General features: G+C 39.3%; 2 protein-coding genes across 2 annotated transcripts in view; both read left to right on the forward strand.

The window, feature by feature from the left end:
• Positions 1 to 793: 793 nt before the first annotated feature.
• LOC308401297 (putative G-protein coupled receptor 149) lies at positions 794 to 12,264 on the forward strand. The gene is made up of 5 exons (XM_080889457.1): positions 794 to 2,053; positions 3,526 to 3,706; positions 3,865 to 4,367; positions 9,130 to 9,273; positions 10,065 to 12,264. The coding sequence occupies exons 1-5, from the start codon at positions 1,070 to 1,072 to the stop codon at positions 10,575 to 10,577; spliced, it is 2,325 nt and encodes a 774-aa protein (XP_080745583.1). The 5' UTR covers positions 794 to 1,069; the 3' UTR covers positions 10,578 to 12,264.
• A 5,287-nt stretch (positions 12,265 to 17,551) lies between these two features.
• dhx36 (DEAH (Asp-Glu-Ala-His) box polypeptide 36) overlaps positions 17,552 to 18,633 on the forward strand; it is a 30,336-nt gene continuing 29,254 nt past the window's right edge. Inside the window, exon 1 of the mRNA XM_080890027.1 lies at positions 17,552 to 18,070. Within this exon, the coding sequence (XP_080746153.1) occupies positions 17,816 to 18,070 (255 nt within the window). The 5' untranslated portion in view covers positions 17,552 to 17,815. The remainder of the gene's footprint in view (positions 18,071 to 18,633) is intronic.

The raw sequence follows: 18,633 nt of genomic DNA on the forward strand, positions 1-18,633 counted from the left end.
CAACAATGATAACAAAGCACAACACAGGAGGTGTGATCTCTTTTTCTTGAAAAAACAAAAGTAAATGAACATTCATAATATTCTTTATCACAATATTCTCTGAAAGAAAATACATCATGTAGTAGCTCTCTGTAACACAGCTTCCTTTTACAGATAAGGGTAATTTATTTCTATAACCTTCAGAACCTTTGCCACACTTTTTTTCATCTTACTTTACGAGTACTTTTCAAATCTAAGGACATGGGATCATATACAAACAGCCATGTAAGCACTTACAGTAAACTGGCCTTACTCTGTTTCGAGAGAGCATCCACCCCACATGATTCCCTTATTATTTTAGCCCTGGCATTTAGTTTCCTGACTCCATTAAGCAAAAAAAAAAAAAAAAAAGGCGCGGGTGGGGGGTTTGAAAACAAAGCAATGAAAACCAATCTGCTGAAAATGGCTCGCACAGCCTGTGTAGATGGATTTCAAATGGAATTATTCAGTAAGTGATGGCTCCACCATTACACATAAACAAAAATCTGAATTGTCCAAAAATAAAAAAAATAAATACATGAATAAGACCCTCTACTTTTTATCATTTGCATTAAATTCTGTCAAAGGGCTTGTTCAGACAGGGGTGATTATTGGAATGACTCGTCAAATGAGTCGAGCCATGACACAAATAAAAATACACCCTGATGAATCGAACCGGTCCTACACGGATATAGAACCGGTTGTAGTAGTATGCTGCGTTTGGCTCAACCCTCCAGTGACTGCCGTGAAAGTAACCACTGATGACGACAGCGCGTAAATCAGCAGCTGGAAACGAGAGGCACTCTGGCTGCGCCGTTTGAACGGTGGACACAGGTGCCTCCCGACACAACCTCACCAGCTCCACATCCAAGAGACTGGAAAGCGTCTGCACACGTTCTCAGTTGGATGGTGATTTATTTTATTTTTTTTAAAAAAAGAAAAAAAAGCATGAGCCGAATGCTGTGCTGTTCTCGCGTCGTTCCAGCCTGGTGAACTTTACAAGCTAATGAGTCAAATTTGAACACTTAAAAGTGCCAAAAGAGGCAGAACAATGAATTCACTGGAGATGTCTACGACGTATCAGAGCTCCCCAGCGCCTAACCAAAGCTACCTTCCAACTGCCACCTACGACACGCCAGACCCCTCCGGGATGGAGAGGCAAATCCGCCTGCTGCTTTTCGGTTTGTGCGTAACCATCGCCGCTGTAACGTTAGTTGGAGGTGTGTATTCGCTGCTGTCTGTCCTCCGGATGAGGAAAAAAACCTCCCTGTGTGTCATTGTGGCTTCCATGTCGGTGGACGACCTGCTCAGTTTGGTCCCACTCGCTTTATTCATGCTCCTTCAGTGGGAAGCAAATGGAGGTGAAGGGTCGGGCAGCCTGTGCACTTTATCTGGACTTCTGTACGTGTTCCAAGGTGTTTCGAGCAATATGAAGGCTTGCCTTATAGCAGCCTACACTTTTTATGTCACCAAGAGATTCGGAGTGCTTCAGTCTGTGCGCCGGCCACTGAGAGTAATGTGGGCTATTGCCGGTGTGTGGGCGGTCAGCCTGGCCGTCAGTGTCCTACCTTTATGCGGATGGGGAAGCTTTACGCCGGCCTCTCTCGGGTGTTTCCCAGAGAGCGACAGTTTTTACATTTTGCTGCTCTTCTCTTTATATTTTCTGTGTTTTTGCGGCTTGTTATTTTTCTTTATCCCCCTCACTTACCAGCTGCTGTGCTCCAGGGAGCCCCAAAGGACTTTATTGTACCCCAGCTATCTAGAAATGGCAAGAGGACTGAGCGGGACCACTCCTCTCTGTGATCTGCAGTCCTTTTCCCGGGACAGCCTGAATAAAAGTTTCGGGGCGTACAACGAACTGAGTCCAAGTCCGTGCGGGACAGAGATCAGGGAGAAAGAGGACAGCAGTTTGTCCCCAGTGTCTGCCAGTGATCAAAGGACAGCTACTGTCGGGGATTCGCCTGTGGTGTTTGCACAAAAGCGCTTCTCCATGATCCTGGCGGTTGTCAGAGTTGTTTTATGGATGCCAATGATGGTAAGAAGCCTCATAAAAGCAAATGTCCCAGTAAATGGTGCCAAAAACAACACCATAATAACTTTTTAGCAAATGGCCTGCCAACCCATTGCTCTACTTGGCTTGGAGCCTTTTAGTTGTATTACCTTGAAATGAAATCATTTATTATTCATTTAGTTGGAATGCTATTCAGCGCTCTGTGTGTAGAAAATCTATGAAACTCCAACCGAAATCTAACACGAAACCGCCTCATAATTATAGAACAACCTCTGGACAACAAAATAAAACCTCAATATCTTACTTTAAAGTAAAATCACTTTAACCCAAGGTCTCTGTTTGGCTTTATATAGCTACACAGATTGTTTTGGTGATTTATTGCCGTAATCGGTGAGGTGAGCAGACCACTGGAAATTATCGTAAAGAGTTATATTGTATGTTTCTGGCCAAGGGTGACGTCAGCAGCCACCATCCGAGCAAATCCACGAAAGTGCTTAACAGCCAATTAGAGACTACCAGGGTCTCTGTGTGGCACGCGGTTGAACAGTATCCCCTAATCAGATCACTGTTCTTGGTGGCGCATATGCTGTAAGCTGTAAGGGTTAATAATGTGGAGGGGAAATAAAGTGGAGTCGTTTAATAGAAGTGTTTTCTTCTCTTTTTACTTTCTCTGTCACTAAAAATGAATGAAATTCCTTATCTTGTTAAAGACTCCATCAGAAATCCTTCACAGTGAGGAGGACACATTGTGAATGATGTCAGAGATTGTGGAATTTATTAATATTAATAAATTATTTCAATTTAACTTCATAGTTTGCTGCCTGTCTTGTAAAACCTTGATATTTTTAAAAATACGTTTTTTTTAATGCATTTTTTGTATTTCACAAAATAATCTCCCTAAAAGGCTTTGAGAACAATTGTTTGCAAGTTTTATGTAAAGCCTTTAGGGCACTATTCACTGGGTTTGCTTTGTGAAATACATCCATGCTTTGCAACACCAAGTTCCTCTGTTACAAGAGTTGTTCTTGTTCAAAAAAAAAGAAAAAAGAAAGCAAAAGAATAAAGTGTAGGTGATAAATGCTGTGCAGCAGTGATGGACAAAGAGAATTGGCATTCCAAACTTGCAACCCTCTTAAATGAATAAAACCAAATGATGATTAATACAAAAATGTCAAGATATCACCGGTCAGAAATACAGTAATTTCTGTTTTGTTTCTGTGGATTAGAATATTTTCATTGGTGTTGGTTTTGTTTTATTGTAGCTGTATTATTTGTAGCCATCTTTAAAATTGAGAATACTCAGGTGCAATGCTAAAGTGCCGCTGGCCCACTGGAATACGGAACATAGGAAAATTAAAATCAAGAAAGCCCAGTATGTGTGAAAGGTCTATGCAATTTATTTTCATTCATGTGTCTCCCTCCCACAACTTCCTCATGCATATTAAGTCAGAGACTCCTCAATGACTTAATTTCTCTCCTTTTTTCCCCCCTCACAGACTTTGGTACTAGTGCGCCACGCAATCAGTGCACGCAGCTCCTCCCTGGAGACTTTGAGCTTCTTTCTCACTCTGCTGGCGCCTGCGGTCACTCCGTTATTCATGCTTTCTGAGCGCTGGATCCACATGCCATGTGGCTGCTTCATTAACTGCAAACGGGAACCAACACCAGAACCCTCAGGTAGATGATGGCACAGCACAAATTAATTAACTGTGCACAACCAAATGTCTTTTTGCACAGTAAAAGCCAAAACAACTGTTCCCGTGTGGTACAGGGGGAAACAGTGATGATTTTGCAGGGTGAAGAAAATAAAATTTTCTCACTTTTCTTTCTCACAGTGATGAAAAGAAGATTTAAGTTCAACCTTTCCTTCCAACAAGGCTACGGAGTGTATAAGTTGTCACATGCCACCATGTCACATAACAGTCCTCCCATTGAGAAGCCTGCTTATCACAGCCTTTTTAACTGTGACTTCCCTAATGCCCGTCATGATGCGCTTCAAAGTGGTGCGCTCTCTAGGCTGGGGCCCAATTTTGATTTCAGCACCACGTGCCCAGTGGACAGCTCCTCTCATGCAGATCTTCTATTGGAAGCAGTGGCTGGTGGCGGGGAGGCACTGGCTGATTGTGCTCCACTTCCCCATGAGAACCATGGGAATGATGAGAAATTCTGCTGTGTCCCTTCATTGGCTTCTCATCACCGGGAACAGGATCATAGTCTCACTGACACGTCATCAGTGTTTGAGGGGCCTGAGAGGAGGCTTTCACATGAGGAGTGTCGGAAAATCGAGCTGACAGACTGGGAGTGGTGCAGGAGTAAATCCGAGAGAACGCCCAGACAGGTACACCAGCATTCAGTGTAACCAGTTTATTTGTTGGCTCTTGAACCATTAAATGAATCATTTGTGTCTGTCACTTTGTGGTTTATGGCTGGCATTAGGCAGTTTTTCCACACACTGCAACTCTATTGCTTTCATAAATTAATCAAAGAAACCTAGGCTTTACCATGCAACGTGCAGTAACATAGTGTAGTGGTGATCATTTAAGAGTAATTAGTGTTTCGCGACCGTAAAACAGACACATTTTATAATCTCCCTTTGTGCATTTACATTTTGTTTGAAAGGAAATTAAAATTTTTTATTGTGGTCCACTTGTATAGAGACACAGGATGATAGACGATGGAATAGGGTGCAATATTTACACAGACAGTTTTTAAGGAAGTGTTTGATGAGAAAGGCTTACATACTGTTGGTTTGGATTTTTTTTTTCCACATCTAAAAATATGCCTCTTTATAATCAGGCTGACAGCCTTGGAACTGTGCGTGAGATTTAGATAAAATGCTTAAAATCCTCTCTTCTCTCCTCTCCTCTCCTCACATATTCTTATCTGTTCTGAGCTTTTATCACTTATAGAGCAATTGATCAAGTTACCGCACACCATTTTAGTAGCCAATGCCAGCCTGTCTTTCAAAACCAAATATACATCCACAAACTTAAAATTTATTATGTCTAGTGAATTTCTTTCACTAGAAATAAGTTGAAGTTGGAGGAATGTGCAGCTTTAAAATGCTTACAGTTTAAAGATCAGCATCAGTGAGATTCGTTGGATGTTAGCTCCTTCATATGTGTTTATGAATAAGTTGTGCAGGTTAAATATTTGAGTGAAAGTTGAATTTAAAAAACAAACAAACAAAAAAACAAACTTATTTCCAATTCATTCTGTAGTTCAAGTTTAATCAAACACACACATTGATTCAGTATATACTGTACAGTGGTGTTTCTATACCGGGACTCAAAGTTATCATTTATTCAGGTACTCAATATTTTTACTCTATCCACTAGCAAAGTCAAAGACCACTAAAGCTTGAGACAGTTTGCTAGAGACCACTATCCACTAATCCATTTTAATCCATTTCTTTCTTTGTTGTTGACATCCTGTGTTCTTATAATACCAGAAGCTTAATTCTCTTTGTGTTTCGCTAGAGCCAACTGAATTGTTAAACAAGGACAAAGCAGTAAAGGCCTAATGATTAATGTATCCTGGCATTGGAGATAAACGACACAGATGAGAGAGCAGCCTCTCTTGTGAAACAGAGCAGCCACAAGCATTAACGTTGAAACCAAACTGTGACTATTAGAACAATAACACTATTAGATTTGATATAGGCTCATTCAGTAGACTGTGGATGTAAACAGACATGGAAACATACAGGCATGTACACACATGAACGCACGCTGTAGCTGTCTCTCCTTCTTTTTCTTTCTCTGCTCTACTTATAAGTTTGAAATGTTTCACTCTGAAAATCACCAGAGGGTGGAAAATCCATGGAGCATGCATCTACAGCTTGGTTTTGGCACTCACTTTGCATCATGTATAAGTCTAAGATGCTCACTGCTGGCGTGTGTGTTTGTGTGTGTATGTGTGTGTGCGTTTCCCTGCCCTACTTCTCAGTATACCAGTCTATATATATGTCTCTCTAGGCCTTAATCATTGATTGGGGTCTTTAAATGTGGAATCACGATTACAGTGCAGTTTACAAACAAAGATAAAAACACTGCCAAACAACAAAGAAAAATGAAGCCTTTTTTTCTGTATCCACCAACCATTATGTTCCTCAAACACATTTACAAAAGACATAAAGAAACACACACACAATGTGTTATTACTGTATAAATACAGAAAGCCAAACAACAGATGAAAGACAAGCCAAAATACTTTGTGATTTATAGTTCTTCCAAGCTGTGTTTTGTTCCGTGTTAGCAGACTAGATGTCATTACCCATCGTCTTTTCTCCTTACTGTCAGCCCATCTGGCCTTCGGGAGCCAGGGAAAGAGGTGGAATTAGAGCTTAAACACATCTTTACCCTCTCTGTGACATATCTGTTAGCAAGCACAGAGTCAGGGTCCACTTACAAGCCCTTTTCCCCAAGAGGAAATGGAGAACTAATGTGCATTAAGGTATGGAGGACTGAAACCAATTTACTCTAAAGAAAAAGATTGTCCAATGCAATGAAATATAGAGACTTAAAAAAATACTGACTTTGAATAAGTATGAAGTTGATACAATTTAAATAATAGATTACTGTACGTGTGTATGCTGACACTTCAATTAATGACACTTCAATTAATTAAAGGTGTGAAATAAGCAAATGAGTCATGCTGACAACCTGATGCTTTGCTGTCCTAATGTGTTTATCCTTATTTAGTGTATTTGAATACCAAGATTTTAATACCAACTAACCTTAAACACAAAGAACTACACAAGCGTATTAATTACTATTAATTAGTAATTGAGAATAACTTAATTACTGTTTACTTACTTGTTATTTAACTGTTCAGTTCATTACATTACACAAAATATCTTATTTAAACAATATATAACCTATTAACAGCAAGCCTTGGTATTCATCTAAAAAGGGAATGAAATATAGTGACACATCAAAAAATATCTCAGTATTAGTTAACTTCAGTACAGTATTTGTGCTCTTCAGTTGTCACCTGCTGTAAATTAAAAAGGAAAAAAAACGAACTGGATCTAACTTGTTACAGTAAAAGTTATTTACTGTTCCTTAGAAACAAATATTAGCTTTATGCCAATTTTTGGATCACAACATGTGCCTGGACATGTTAGCATCCATGTGCAGTGCTTAACAAATTTATTAGCTTTATTAGCCTAAAAAACAAGAAAACAGAAGCATCTTTCAGAAGCTTGTTTTTATACAAAACAATAACTGACTTCATTGGACGTAATTCATGTTCATTCAATTCATTTTTAAGAAAGTTAGGAATTAAGCAAGTACAACATTCCACCCCTAATATTTTTTTCTGTTTAGGAGTGCAAGTAAGTAACTTTAGTTTTTCATACTAAATAAAGTAATATTAATGTGTTTTACTATAATTTTCTCCCTTGGTGCATTTAAATAATATCTATATTTTGATTCAGTTTTATGCGCACTCACTACGCAAGTGATTGCACCATAACTCTGTTAGCAAATTTAAAAAAAAAAGTTATCATCACTGCAAAGGTCAGCACCACATTTAATGGTGATCCAGTAGTTTTGTTGCCATTTCCTTAATCACTGGGGTCAACATCAATTTGGCATAAAAAATCAGAACAGACTTACTGTCAGCAAATAAGGAAACAGTTCAAAGGATGTTAGAATACACTGACTGGGCGCTATACAAGTACAGGCCTTATTAGTATTCATTTTAAAATATCATCACATCTGCATTGGCAGAATTTGAAATTAGCTCCCTTAGTCCCTTAGCCCCTCTTTCCATTGCACCCTACACCCACTAGAAAAGCATGGTAATATGCACGGAAATATCTGACAACATTCACACGCAGGTGTAAGCCTTCTGTGTAGTCCCACCACTTCTTATTTTTTATGCAGACTTTTTTTTAACCTTATATAACTCATTCGATCTGCAAATAGCTTCAGCTGAACAAAGTCCTCTAGCACAAGTTAGATTTTCGTTGGACAGACCAAAAGAGGTGCAAAATGGTTATTGTGGATTTTTTTTTAAAGGCATTTTAAAAATAAAAGAAAAAATTAACTTGGAAAAGGAAAAGCCAGGTGATCCTTTGGGGAGCATGTTAAAATAGTATTTTATATGTAAGATGAAGAAAGGCATGTGAAAATATCCAGAAAGAAATCCATCCGTGTGCTTCCCACATGATGTGTTCTGAACATTATTTGATCTACGTGACAATGTGTTTTCAGCTCAGCTTTGCAGTCTTTGTCTCTCCCTCTATGTCTCTCTCCATTCACAATGAGGCAAACATAATGACAGGGAACCAGGCAGATTTGGGGGAGATTGCCAAGAGACTGGCATCTGCTTTGTTTCTGTTGTGCATCATAGTCACAATAAGATTATTATATTTAACTAAATAATTTAGAAGCTTAATTAGACCTGCCACAGGTCTCCCTACTTCTGTGCCACATGATGCTTCTATTTCCCTCTGCCATTAGTATGCACAGTCTCAAACATGTTTTCACAGAGGCTCACTTTGATCTACTCTCTGGCATCATAATCTCTACAAAAGCAGTGTAAATGTGTGACTGAAAAACATGAAATATGATTGAAAAAATGAAAATTAAACTAAAAATGTAGACTCATAATTAAAAGCAAGCTGATAAGCCGTTGGAGAAAATCTGCCTGATACTGTGCACTGAAACTTTGCTATTCGAATCTAATAACGGCCAAAAAAATATGTCAGTCATTATTTGTGTTTGTGTGTTTTTTCACTGAAAGGTCTGTTGGCCTCTACATGCATGAAGTCTTGACATCTCATTTTAACAGCCGAGTGCTGTTGTTAGGGCTCTACATGCAAGCCTCATTAATTCTTGGATAGAAATGACTGGTCAGCACATTCATCTTACTGCACTTGACATCAGGCACATAATGTAACTTCAGTTACTTTAAACAACAGGAATGAGATGGAAAATGAGTTGTAGTCACAGTGAAGTATTAGTTGCTTTGGATTTATTGTCAAGAATGAGCGGCCAAGGCGGAATTTAATAGCAGTTTGATTTTCAAATAAAGACGATGTGCTAAATTCTGACTGAATTTTTGTTCTTTTCTGTGTTTTTCCTGTGCAGCGATCATCAGGTGGTCTATCAATTCCCCTGTGCGCCTTTCAGGGAACTGTATCTTTACAAGCACCTACAGGGAAGACGCTGTCTCTCTCCACCTACGAGGTCAGCAGTGATGGTCGAAAGATCTCCCCGAACAATGCCAAAAAGGTAATGTCATCTCAGCACTCTCTTTGTTTAAACTCACGTTGGAAGACAGAATTTATTTCCTCCGTAGTATGGCATTGTGGGAAATGCTCTTTGCATTCGTACTGAGAATAAATACAAATATGAATCGCTTGCTTACTCCTTTGTTATGCTGTGATCATCGATCACTATAATTTACTTAAATGTGTTTGTTTGTGTTTAAATTAAAAGAAAGGGGTAAATTATGATTTAGTTCGCTTTAAAAATGTTGTTAGGTACATTTTTAAGCTTTGAAATCATTTTCCAGTCTGTAAGTAAATCTAGTCTGAAATTAAGCTAAGAGCTGCCTGGCTCTGGCATCATATTTAAGATTTATGCAAGGTAAATATTGTTTGTGAGATCAATTTTACTCTCTTATATAGCCATCAAGAGCGGCATAGTTTTAGCCATTTCTCTCACCATCAAAAACATTCTAGATTATTTATCCTGTCATGTGCTCCTGATTGCAACACAACTCACTTCTAGAATTAGCCCTATAAGACCTTGAATCAGTGAAATGTGGAAAAGGATATTCCTAGTTATCAATAAATATAAAATATGTCCATATGCGCTATGTAACAAATAAAAAGAAACCATTTATTTTCATAAAATGACTAGCTTAAAAAAGTAGATTTAAAATTTCTTCAGGGAGTTCCACTGGGAAAAGATTAATGGAATAGAGTTTTAGAAATCAATTATAACATTGTGAGATATTTTTGTACGACATCAAGTACACTGTGGTCCAAAACAAAACATGAAATCTCTCTTCCCCTCAGGTGGAAGTTTATCGTTCGAAGTCAGTTGGCCATGAGCCCAGTGCAGACGAAACAGCATCCAGAGGCCAGGGTGGAGATGTGAACGCCAGCTGTGTAGGAATGGGGATGGAGATTGGAATGGAGATGGGAATTGGAGCTGGGGTTGGGGACACTAATGTCAAGATCCATCTTGAAGTTTTGGAAATTTGTGACAATGAAGAGGCAATGGACAGCGTCTCTATCATATCTAACATCAGTCAGTCCTCCACCCATGCCCGCTCGCCATCACTTCGTTACTCCCGAAGGGAGAACCGCTTTGTCTCCTGTGACCTGGGTGAGACTGCCTCTTACTCCCTGCTCATCCCCAGCAGTGGCACCACAGAAGCAGAGACCATAAATATCACTATACCTGACACTGTGGAGGCTCATCGGCAGAACAGCCGACGCCAGACACAGGAGAGCTCGGGGTATCATGAGGAGATACAGCTGCTCAATGAGGCCTATAGAAAGCAAGCTGGGGAGAGGGAAGAGTGACATACATACAGAATAATAATAGGGTGGCTCTCTGGTGGAGGTTGAAAAAGCACCTCAGACAGTAAAGGCTGTGAGACAAATTTCCTAATCATTCCACATTTACTTCTTTCTGATCACCGCTCTAACAGAGTTGACAGGTGACCCAAATAGAGGCTTAGCTGAAGACTGTAATAGTCTGTTTGCCTACTCTTGTACTTCCTCTTTAGCTAATATCAGGAGAGCACATTTACTGCCTATATGTAGAGTACACAGAGATATATTAGACTGTAAAATGATATATATTGTAAATCGAGTGGAATACAGACCTATGTCAAATAGACAGTAGAAGAGAATCAGTATTTTAGTAGTGTATCTGTATTCTTGCTTTCACCATATGCCAGTTTGTTATCACAGAAGAAGCAGGTAGAAGAAAAAATCACAGATGTAAAGGAGGAAAAAAGGACCAAGGTGTGATCACGTGTCTGACATGAAACAGCTCCAGTAGACTACGTCACTGGTGACTCAGCTGTGAGGCGAGGGGTCACCTGACCCATGTGTCTGACTCATCTGAGCATGTGTTGTGCATTTTAGTATCTGTGCCCATAGAGATGAGGGTATATGTTTGAGAGCATTGATCTGTGATGTCAGTTAACAAAAATCTTCACATGCTTACCGTGAAAAAAAATTTGTGTTTATTCTGCATATATTTCTTCAAATTGTGTTTCATTTTCACCCAGCTGCAATGTCTAAAATGTCTATCTGCTATCTAATTTGGGGCTGGGGGGGTAGGGTGGATCCACCATCACTGTTTAGGATGTAAAACAAGAAGAAGTGAAGCAAACATTTTTTTTTTGTTACTTCTTCAGAACAGTTTTCTGCCTTGCACATGTTTAGTGCAATTTAAATGAGTGACTGTGCATATTTCACCACAGCAGGCAGCATATGAATGTACATTCCAAAACCACTTCGGGGGATCATCTGTCTGACCGCTCGGTTTGCTTCCCATCCAATCGGTGAGCCACAGGGACCTCTTACTTTCTATCTAATACTGTACATGCATATATTCAGGACTGGAGTAAAATTTTCATAGATGGGACTGTGTAAATCAGTATTGTTTGACAGGGGTTAAGAATGTCTTTCTGAATCATATAAATCTTCATTCTCTCAGATGACATCATTCTTTATATGCACATATACATGTACTTGTGTGTAGAAAAAACAGTGAAACTGGTATTGAAGACTAATTTTAAAGTATATATGTATTTATGTTTGTTTTATGGTGATGTCTTCTATATGTTAACTGTTTGGTTTTTTGAACTTCAACACAGCCTTGGCACAGCAAGGACTTCATTTGCAAGCTTTTGAATTGTTCTTTAGGGAGTCCCAGCCATCAGCCTCAATGTCTCCCATCCTCCTGAAGACCGTTTTCATTAAAGATTCATACAAGAAAATTGCCTCCAACAGTAGTGCGATGCATTCCTAGTTCAAGCGCTCCTAGGCAAAATGAGAGTAAATACTGTGCAGGCATGTGAATTGTGATGAATGCAACACTGTATTTAATATCAACCATGTCAACTGTTAATGGTGCCAAAGGTTTTTAGCTGAGCAGTGCGCCATCTTTCCAGCTTAACAGCGTGGATGTGATTCCATTATGTGCTTGTTCTCATTGTTAAACTACAGCTCAGCTTCTGGTCCAGAATTTTCATAAATTCAGCAAGTAATTGTTATTTGTCTTGTTATTAAGAATTCTGAGTTGCACATCAGCTGCACCAGTATTTGCATGTTTATTCATTCATGTCAACCATCTGGAGCTATTTGGTAACACACCGTTTGGATTCAAATGGAATTATTTACCACAAATTAAAAGGCAAGTAAAGTGCAATAGTTAGCTACTTTGGAGAGTGACCTATATAATATGTAACATCATTGGTTGCTGTGGCCCTAGGGTTTGGAATGTGACTAATCCACAACAGCTGTATGATGTCTTTATTCTGCTCAGTGTTCAAGATGACAGAAAAACAGCATCAAAAACATATTTCTTTTATAAGCTATTTCATAGGGAAAATTCTGAAATTGCTTAATTATATATTATCCGTGTACAGCTAACAGTTATTTTGAAACCAAATGACAAGAAAGTAGGAGAAAATTTAAAAGAGGCTGCATGAGGCTGCAAAAGCATAACGTAAAAAAACAAAACAAAACTGCAATATCAGAAACCTTGACCAGAAGCTATTCCTGATGTTTTCATCAGTTCTCTCTGATTCAAGGACTTTCACCTCCCACTCACAACCTCACTGTTTATGCTGAAACAATAAGGTGCAGGTAAGCCTGCATCAAAATGCAGCATCAGTGGCACTGTGTGAGACCTCTAGTACAATATGTGCACCTCTAAAGAGCACAGCACGATTTCTGAAAATGTAAAAATCCAGAAGGAGATAAAACCACTATATTAAAACCTGAGGCTTTTTATTGGAGGTTTTTGAAATTCATCTGGTCAGGGATTGCTTGTATGGATTACAGCTAGCCCCTAGGGTAACAAACATGGTGTATATATGAGCTGTACACCTGCTACAGTGCTGAAAGGTTCAGGGAATGGAGGCTTGGAGCATATGAAACAGTGCTTTCTTCTTTCATGTCATTTGCTTTCCACAATCCCTCTACTACTCAAAAGGCTTTACTCCCAGTATGTTTTTTAATACCTTCCCCAAGTTTAGCAGTATTTTTTCCTGTATCATTTTCTCTCTGACATCCCTTCATTTTGAATCCCCCATCTGTTCTCTTTAGAGTACCCAGCTGAGATACTGATAGTACTCACAGAGTTCAAAATAATGACAAAGATAAAAGAATTGGCAGCTGAAGCAAAAACATGAGTCACTCCCAACTTAAAGTTTACCCGATCACTGTGGAATTGTTTTCTTTTTTTAATGTCCAAAGACACAACTGAATATATTTCTGTCAAAGCTGAACAGGGAGCCTTTGTACAAGCAGGTCCAGTTAGTACTTGATGAAAATGAGATTCTCAAATACAAACTGAAAATAAGATTTTACACAAATTAGTCTTTCACACCAAACTGCTAATAAATCGTTTCATCGTCACAAATCACTATTCTCTGATCTGGGAAACTGTCTTCTTTCAAATGCATCTCCTTAATAACAAAATAGCTGATTGTGGAAGTACTGTGTAAGTATTCATTTCACTGATTATAAAAGGAAATCGTGTCTTTGATGGTTCTGATGATCACAGTGGGCGTGAAAAGAAAAAATTAATTTAAAAGTGGCAAAGCATGATATTTCCTGACAGGAACAGAAAGATTAAGGGTGGGATCTACCCTGTCACCTCCCATGAACATCCTGCACAAATCTTTCACACCACTCTTTCTACTCTCTCATCTGTGAAATGTGCTTCATGGCACAGATAGGGTGTCTATTGCTTTTAATTTGCAGGGCAAAGACACAGAGTAGAGAGAGGTAAACAATAAGGAAAAAGCACAGATTTTCCCCATATGGCATTGCTGCTAATTTGAAATAAGAGAATGCAGAGTATAATCCAATTAGATTTGGAGCATTCAGAAACAGAATCAGTGAACGGTGACGTATGGAAATGTGAAAACACTGTTTGTAACCGCTACAAAAGTCAGATAAAGCCAAAGCAATCAGTGACTGAGGAGATACTTAATAAGAATGTATCACTACTACTACTAATTGTTAATGTTTTAGTTTTCACTTTAAATCTGACAAAAAATTATATTAAAAAACAGTGCTGAAGTGTAGCAGAGAGACCCTTTAAGGTGACAGTCAGCAGTCATGGTGAATCTTTTTCATTTGGCGGCAACCTTTAAGGCCCAGATAGCAGGTCATTCCCTAATGTTCCTTAAACTGCAGTGTACCAGTGTGAACCTGGTACAGCAATTACTTTGACAAGACAGACTGTTTTTGTCTGTGCACAGAGACCCCAGAAGATATTTAGCAATCTAAATAGTCAACAAAAGGTTATTCAGGGCCGGAACCCTCCTATTAAACTGGTGTTTAATGCATAAACAGATTTAGCAAGACTCTAAACAAATATTTTCTACTTTGGATAATAGATAAAAGTAAGAGGGCATGAGCATCCTCTGTCAAATGACAGAAAAGTACGTGGACAAGTTCAGACTATCGAACTTTGCAACTTGCTCATCGTTAATGAGAAGGTTAATGTGCCAGGGCACTGAGTGAATTAAATTTATTTGCACTTGAACTAATTAAATAAACATCAAAATGAAAAAATGACATGTAAAGAAAACTCATGAAAACTTATGGAAGCATAATTTGTTTCCAGAAAGGCCACTCAGATCATCCGGGGGGGGGGGGGGAATCAATCTTCTATCTTATACAGATGGATATATTGTAAAGGATTCTTCAGATTTACCTCCAGATACACAATATAACCATCCCTCCCAAACAGTGGTCACAAATCAGTCCAAATGTGTGGTAGTGGGCACATCTGCCATATTGAGATAATCCATCCCACCTCACAGGTGTGCCACATCAGGATGCTGATCTGACATCATGAGTAGTGCACAGGTGTACCTCAAACTGCCCACAATAAAAGGCCACCCTGGAATGTGCAGTTTTGTCTCACAGCAAAATGCCACAGATGCCACAAGCAATGAGGGAGCGTGCAATTGGCATGCTGACAGCAGGAATGTCAACCAGATCTGTCGCCCGTGCATTGAATGTTCATTTCTCAACCATAAGCTGTCTCCACAGGCGTTTCAGAGAATATGGCAGCACATCCAACCGGCCTCACCACCGCAGACCTCGTGTAACCACACCAGCCCAGGACCTCCACATCCAGCAGGTTCACCTCCAAGATCGTCTGAGACCAGCCACCCAGACAGCTGCTGGAACAATTGGTTTGCACAACCAAACAATTTCTGCACAAACTGTCAGAAACCGTCTCAGGGACGCTCAACTGCATGCCCGTCGTCCTCATCGGGGTCTTGACCTGACTCCAGCTCGTCGCCGTAACAGACTTGTGTGGGCAAATGCTCACATTCGATGGCGTCTGGCACGTTGGAGAGGTGTGCGCTTCACGGATGAATCATGGTTCACATTGTTCAGGGCAGATGGCAGCTGAGAATGTCCCAGTTCTTGCATGGCCAGCATACTCACCGGACATGTCACCCATTGAGCATGTTCGGGATGTGCTTGACCGGCGTATACGACAGCGTGTACCAGTTCCCACGAATATCCAACAACCTCGCACAGCCATTGAAGTGGAGTGGACCAACATTCCACAGGCCACAATTGACAATCTGATAGACTCCATGCGACGATGTGTTGCACTGCATGAGGCAAATGGTGGTCACACCAGATACTGACCGGTTCTGGGTCCCCAGACCCCCAATAGCGCAAAAAACTGCACATTCCAGGGTGGCCTTTTGTTGTGGGCAGTCTGAGGTACACCTGTGCACTACTCATGATGTCAGATCAGCATCCTGATGTGGCACACCTGTGAGGTGGGATGGATTATCTCAATATGGCAGATGTGCCCACTACCACACATTTGGACTGATTTGTGACCACTGTTTGGGAGGGATGGTTATATTGTGTATCTGGAATGAATTTTAGGTCTCTACGTCCATCCCATGGGGAATGGGAGCAGTAACAAAGGTGTTGCGTTTATATTTTTGTTGAGTGTAGATAATGGATATTAAATACCACAGAAGTGAAAGTAAAAATTAATTAGAAACTCTTCCTGAATTCTAAATCATGGAGGTGGGAATCTGAGAGTCTACAGTAATATATGTGAACTTGTATTAGTAGTGATGAATTCAGTCTAACTTCATTTCAGAGAAATTTTGGAAGTAAAAAACTTGGCATTCTGCACTTGCCCTACTTCAAGTGTACATCTTCAAAAAAAGAAGCAGTTTTTTTTTATGTATTTTAATTTGTCACATGACCCCAGAGGTTATGCTGAAAACACACTTTTAGTGTGTTTTTAAAATGTATTATGTCATTTTAAAATCTGGAAAAGAATAAAATTATACTTTTATGCTGTTTAAATGTTATTCAGTGAATAATTTACATAAATATTTTATGGATTCCCTGAGAGACATCCCTTTCATAATCTCTGGGGTTTAATAGCACACCCTTTGCAGCTATAACAGCTTTAACTCTTTTCAAAAGGCTTTCAACAAAGTGTGTTTGGGAGTTTTTGACTATTCTTTCAGAAGCGCATTTATGAGGTCAGACGCTGATGTTGGGTGAGAACAACGTATTGTATGTAAAAACGCATAGGGTTTAATAAATGCATTAAAATGGCACAATAACCTATCATAAAAACAAGAAAAAATGTCAAAAAAATGTTTACAACTAAAAATTATATTATTATTTATTAGGTACATAGCAAACTGAACTCATGTTTTTATGCCCAAATTTGAGCTTCAGGAATTAATCAAGCATAACACTTAACTACAAAAGTTTTTTTTTTCACCTCTTCAGGAATGCAAGCAAATAGCTGTAACTTGGCATCTTAATCAAAAAATAATATTAGCAATACATATATATTTTGAGTGACAATTTGATTAACTATTATAAAAGCACAAGTATAATTACCAATACTATTAATTTTGGGCAGCTCTGATATAACTCTTACATTCGGTGATGGTCTAATAAACTTGTTAAGCACTGCTAGAAATTATACAAGTAACAGGACTGAATGCTTTAGTAATACAATAATTCAGAGGCAAATAGTTATGTTTAAAGGTTAGTGGTAAAATGTCAGTGTCCTGATCTACACAGTAAATCATAACAAATTGCATAAAAAATAAACTGGAAATTTGAACTGAAATACACATTTGTATGCTAATTACTATGATAACTTCGTTTGAAGAAGTCAGCTAGATTTAGAAAGCAGCGTTTAAAACGGTAATATGGAGAGCAACCAATCCTAGAGCGCCACGTCAATATCTAGTTGCTGAAAATGTTGACGGCATTATTATGCGACATGCCAGATGGAAAACAGCAAGTATCTCGGATGTGACACTTTTTCAAGGGGATGTTGTTGTTTAATAAGTGAGTTAGAGGGGCGCAATTTAGGTTTGGGGTGTAGTTATCGAGAACCCAACTGTCAGTGGCTACGTGAGTGTCACCGCATATTTTTGAAGTGAAATATTTAGTTCGTAAATCCACTGAATATTGCTGGTTAGCGAGTAGCTGTAAGCCGTTAATTGAACGCAGGTTAACGGACGTTACCGTTGCCTGCCTCTAACCGCAACATGAGCTATGGATATGGCGGCGGTGGAGGAGGAAGAAGAGGTAGAAGAGGAGGTCGCGGGCACAGAGATGACAGCAGAGAAAGATGGGAAAGGGGAGGTGGAGGAGGCTCGAGAGGAAACATGTCCGAATTTGACTCGGATCGGGGAGGAGGTGGGCAAAGAGACCGTCCTCCTCCACACCTGAAGGGCCGTGAGATTGGACTGTGGTACGCAAGATATGGAGCCGTTAGGAGGAAGCAAGCTGACCGGAGATCGGTATGGACTGTGCTTGAAGTCATGCTCATTGTAAACATGGAAGGTCTGTCTGTATAACTGCAGTCACCCTGTTAGCAGGGGCGGATCTAGAGAAATTTTCTTAGGGTGGCATGAGGGTGGCAAAGAAATCAAATGGGGTGGCAAAATCAAAGCCTTTCCCCCCCCCAAACACATATGCAGGTGGTTACATATGGTTAAAATGACTTAAATGCAGTAAGTATACACATTTTTCATATAAATATTTTCTATAACTTAATTATTCTCTGTAGTCCACATAATTAAACACTTTAGTTACATAAAACATGTGAGTTTTGATTGTATGTACTGTATAGCCTGTATAATAAATAAATAAATATGTAGCCCAATAAGTATAAAATCCAGAAAGCTACACAACATGGGGCGGTTCATTTACAAACACAAGTCTAACTTAAGTTTCACACTGTTTTTTGTTAGAAAACAATCACATTGTTAGATGCTTAAATTACACAATATGTCAGAAATCTGCACTGTCATGAACAAAAATGTAAACCTAATTTTTCATGATTTGTTGGATCAACCCACAG

The sequence above is a fragment of the Rhamphochromis sp. 'chilingali' genome (assembly GCF_963969265.1).
Source record: "Rhamphochromis sp. 'chilingali' genome assembly, chromosome: 8".
In the NCBI taxonomy this organism is placed as follows: Eukaryota; Metazoa; Chordata; class Actinopteri; order Cichliformes; family Cichlidae; genus Rhamphochromis; species Rhamphochromis sp. 'chilingali'.

Excerpts from the sequence above, each read along its gene's own strand:
- LOC308401297 (XM_080889457.1), top strand. The coding sequence starts at position 1,070 with ATGAATTCACTGGAGATGTCTACGACGTATCAGAGCTCCCCAGCGCCT. Across the intron at positions 3,707-3,864 it reads ACCAACACCAGAACCCTCAG|TGATGAAAAGAAGATTTAAG; the intron begins GTAGATGATGGC and ends TCTTTCTCACAG. Across the intron at positions 9,274-10,064 it reads CCCCGAACAATGCCAAAAAG|GTGGAAGTTTATCGTTCGAA; the intron begins GTAATGTCATCT and ends TCTTCCCCTCAG.